Here is a 3,433-nt window from a genome sequence, read left to right on the forward strand (position 1 = left end):
CCACAGAGAAACCCTGTCTGGAAAAACCAAAAAAAAAAAAGAAAAAGAAAAAGAAAAAGAAAAAGAAAAAAAGAACTAGTTCCAGGACAGCTAGGGTTGTTACACAGAGAAACTCTGTCTCCAAAAAAAAATAAAAAACAAACATAGATATCTAGATGGATGGATAGATAGATAAAAATGACCCTTCACAGGCTGGAGAGACAGCTCACCTGTTAAGAGCACTGGCTGCTCTTCCAGATGACCTAGGTTCAACTCCCTGCACCCACATGGCAGCTCACACCTGTCTGTAACCCGAGTTCAGAGGATCTGACCCTCACAGCAACACACATGAAATAATTCTACTGGCTCAAAGAGGCTTACAAAGAGACCCTTCTCCAGTAAATTGTCTTCTCAGCTCTTCTGAATGGACTGTGTTGTTCCCACAGTGGAGTCTTAGTACCGTCCAGTCGCATGGACTCAGGGGCTTCTAGAGCCATCCTACCCCGTTCCTAAAGTGGTCTGTCCCATCACCCTCAAAGAACTGGCTTTCCAGGAGCTCGGCATCTCTCCTCCCAGAGTCCCACTTCCAGCTCTTCAGTCTGCTTTCCTTTCTAACAGCTTCTCTCGCACCTGTCCCTAGCAAGCAGTAGATGTCTCTGTAGAAACACCCCATGACCAAGAGGACGCCACTACCTCTAGCCAAGGAAGGTCTCTCTTCACTGGGCTTTCATTTACTCCCATCCAGTGACGGACTCACTCCCAAGCAAACACATGTCTACCATGGACTCATCTGCGGCCCCTTTCTCAGGATGGAGTTCAAAGGTTCTCCCTGTCCACTAACAGAAGCTCTCAATAGTCCCCTCCCAGTGTAGGTATCTCCAGAGGCCTCCACAGAGATGGTGGGAGAGGCTCCAAAGAGGGCTCCCTTCTTACAGTGTGTCATATTTCATCCACCGAATGGAAAGATAAGTTGCAGAAGACCCTGCTCTTAAAGTGGACTCTCATCTCCATCTTTAGAAATGGATGTACCATTTGACCTCCTTCTTAAAATAAACCTATTGCTCATGTTCTAGTGGCTGGCACTCAAATATGTAAGGCATAGAAACATGGCCTGATCTGGGCAGTAGGCGCACGCCTTTAATCCCAGCACTCGGGAGACAGAGACAGGCGGATCTCTGTGAGTTTGAGGCCAGCCTGGTCTATAGAGCGAGTTCCAGGACAGTTAGAGCTGTTACACAGAGAAATCCTGTCTCGAAAAACAAAGCAAAAAAATAATAAAAGAAAGAAAGAACGTAACAACCATAGCCTGGATGGTGTGGGTGTCATGCCAACTACTCAGGGGGCTGAAGCAGGGAGGGTCGTGAATTCCAGCTCCTCTCTCTAAGTTAAAGGCTGCAAGAATGGTTCAGCAGTATGCCACCTGCCTAGCACCAACCAGGGAAGGCTTGGGGACTTTGTTCAGAGATAGAACAAAGGCTCTATCTCTAGCAGGTGCAAGGTTCAATCCTCAATACTGCAAAAATAAAACTGCACACAGGTTTCGGTGTCTCTATCAACAAGGGGCCGGACGGGGTCCATGTGAACCTTTATGAATAAATTAGCCTATTTCCCCCATCACAACCAAGACCAACCAAGACTCTAGGTAGCAAAGATTTCCCTGACGTAGGACACACTTTCCTTCAAGAAGCGGATGTTTGTGAGGGATGTCCTTTTGACAATAGACTGGCCTTTGACCAAGACCATGTTTTCTTTCACTTCTGAATGAAGGGAAACATTCGCTCTACCCTTTGAACAGGATCTTTGTATCTGACCTCCACCTCAGCTCCTACAATGCTATTTCCTACCTGGAAACCTTGTGGGGTCTGTCATTATACCAGAGAGGGCCTCAACCCAATGTATTCTTAGTAGTGTGGTTTTGTTGGCCTGCCATGTCTGGTGTGGATCCTGAGTAGGGGAGCCAGCGCTGACCTGAGCATCCTGGTAGCCCTGGAGCAGAAGGAAGTAGGGACGGTTGCTGGGTGCCTGAATGAGGCACTGAGTCAACTGATCCAAGTCTCCAGGGTCTGTTGGTACCATCTGGGTGTCAGCTGCCCCTGGAGCCATGCTAAGTGCCTGCTGTCTGCGTTCCTGCTGCCGTCGCCGCCGCCCCTGCAGACTCAGCTCAGACACACTGCGACGCAGGGACAGATTTTCAGATCGCTCTTTGCCTCCAGACCCAGTAGGGGTCCCGGATCCTGACCCTGGACCAGGACTGGCCAGAGCTGCCCCACCAGATGCAGCCCGAGAGCGATTCTTCTGTGTTCTCCAAGACGGGGCATTTGTGCCTATGGGGAAATGAAAAACAGGTTGGAGTGGTCAGCTTAGAAATTCATCCTTTTAACAAGCATTTAGGGAGCAACTACTGTGTATCAGAGACTGGTCTAGGCACCAGCAGTGAACGCGGTCCTCAGGAAGCTGGGAACAACCACCTTCCTAACAATGTCTCCTAGGAGTTCCCTGTGGAAGGAGCTTAATGAGCAGACATGTTTCCCCGCTAAGCTGGTAAGAGCTGAGAAGTTGGAAACTTTGCTTGGGCATGGACACCAAAGACCAAAAACGTGTAGCTCACAATGCGTGCTCAATAAAGGTTTTTCGGGTTTTTTTGTTTGGTTTGGTTTGGTTGCTGGAGAAGGGATGACAATAATTTCCATTCTTTTGAGTGGTTACTGTTCTTTTTACTTCTCTAATCTTTATTAAGCATGTGCCAAGCCATTTATATCATTATTACATTGAACCTTCACCTAGAACTTGAGATTAGAAATTAAAGAATGGCTGGGCTAGGCATGGTGGTTTATCTATATAATTACATCACTTGGGGCTGGAAGACCAAGCGTTCAAAGACATTCTGGGCTACATGGCAAAACACTACCTTGGTAAAAATAAAATAAACTATGCTTCTGTATTTCCAAAAGGGAGAAAGAGAAAAGAGATCTCCTATAGTGAATACCCTTGACCACGCCACTGCCCTGACAGACTCTGCCTGTAAGTCCGGCCCCAGAATAGCACCACCCTTCCATTACTTCCCATTCCAGCCAGGCTAGTCCAGTCTCTCCCCCTCCCACACCGCCTCCCGCACCTCCCAGAGGGACCCCTCCCCTGCCGTTTATGCTACAGGCCCCGCCTCCTTACCCTCAAGCCCCGCCCCCACACCCGCCCAGGGCCAAGTCTGTCATTCTACTGGTCCTGCCTCCCCCGCTCGTGTCCCGCCCCTCTAAATTGCCCCGCCCCGATCCCTCCGGGGCCCCGCCCCACGCGCCCGTCCTTGTCTCCGCTAACCATCTGCGTCCGCCGCCCCGAAGGCCTCCTGCTCCAGCCGCCGCGCCTCCTCGCGGCCGCGCAACTCGAAGCGCCGCGCCCAGCCCGGCCGCGCGCGCCACAGATCCTGCACCAGCAGGGGGCGCTCGGCATCGGCCAG

General features: G+C 50.5%; 1 protein-coding gene across 1 annotated transcript in view; it reads right to left on the bottom strand.

Annotated features, from left to right (window-relative positions):
* The window catches only part of Rasip1 (Ras interacting protein 1), a 12,597-nt gene that overhangs the window by 7,741 nt on the left and 1,423 nt on the right, over positions 1–3,433 (bottom strand). The window contains exons 4-5 of the mRNA XM_013353614.2: positions 3,295–3,432; positions 1,948–2,303 (exon numbers count right to left, since the gene is read on the bottom strand). Coding sequence (XP_013209068.1) covers positions 1,948–2,303; positions 3,295–3,432 — 494 coding nt within the window. The remainder of the gene's footprint in view (positions 1–1,947; positions 2,304–3,294; position 3,433) is intronic.

Source organism: Microtus ochrogaster, unplaced genomic scaffold (assembly GCF_000317375.1).
Source record: "Microtus ochrogaster isolate Prairie Vole_2 unplaced genomic scaffold, MicOch1.0 UNK14, whole genome shotgun sequence".
In the NCBI taxonomy this organism is placed as follows: domain Eukaryota; kingdom Metazoa; phylum Chordata; class Mammalia; order Rodentia; family Cricetidae; genus Microtus; species Microtus ochrogaster.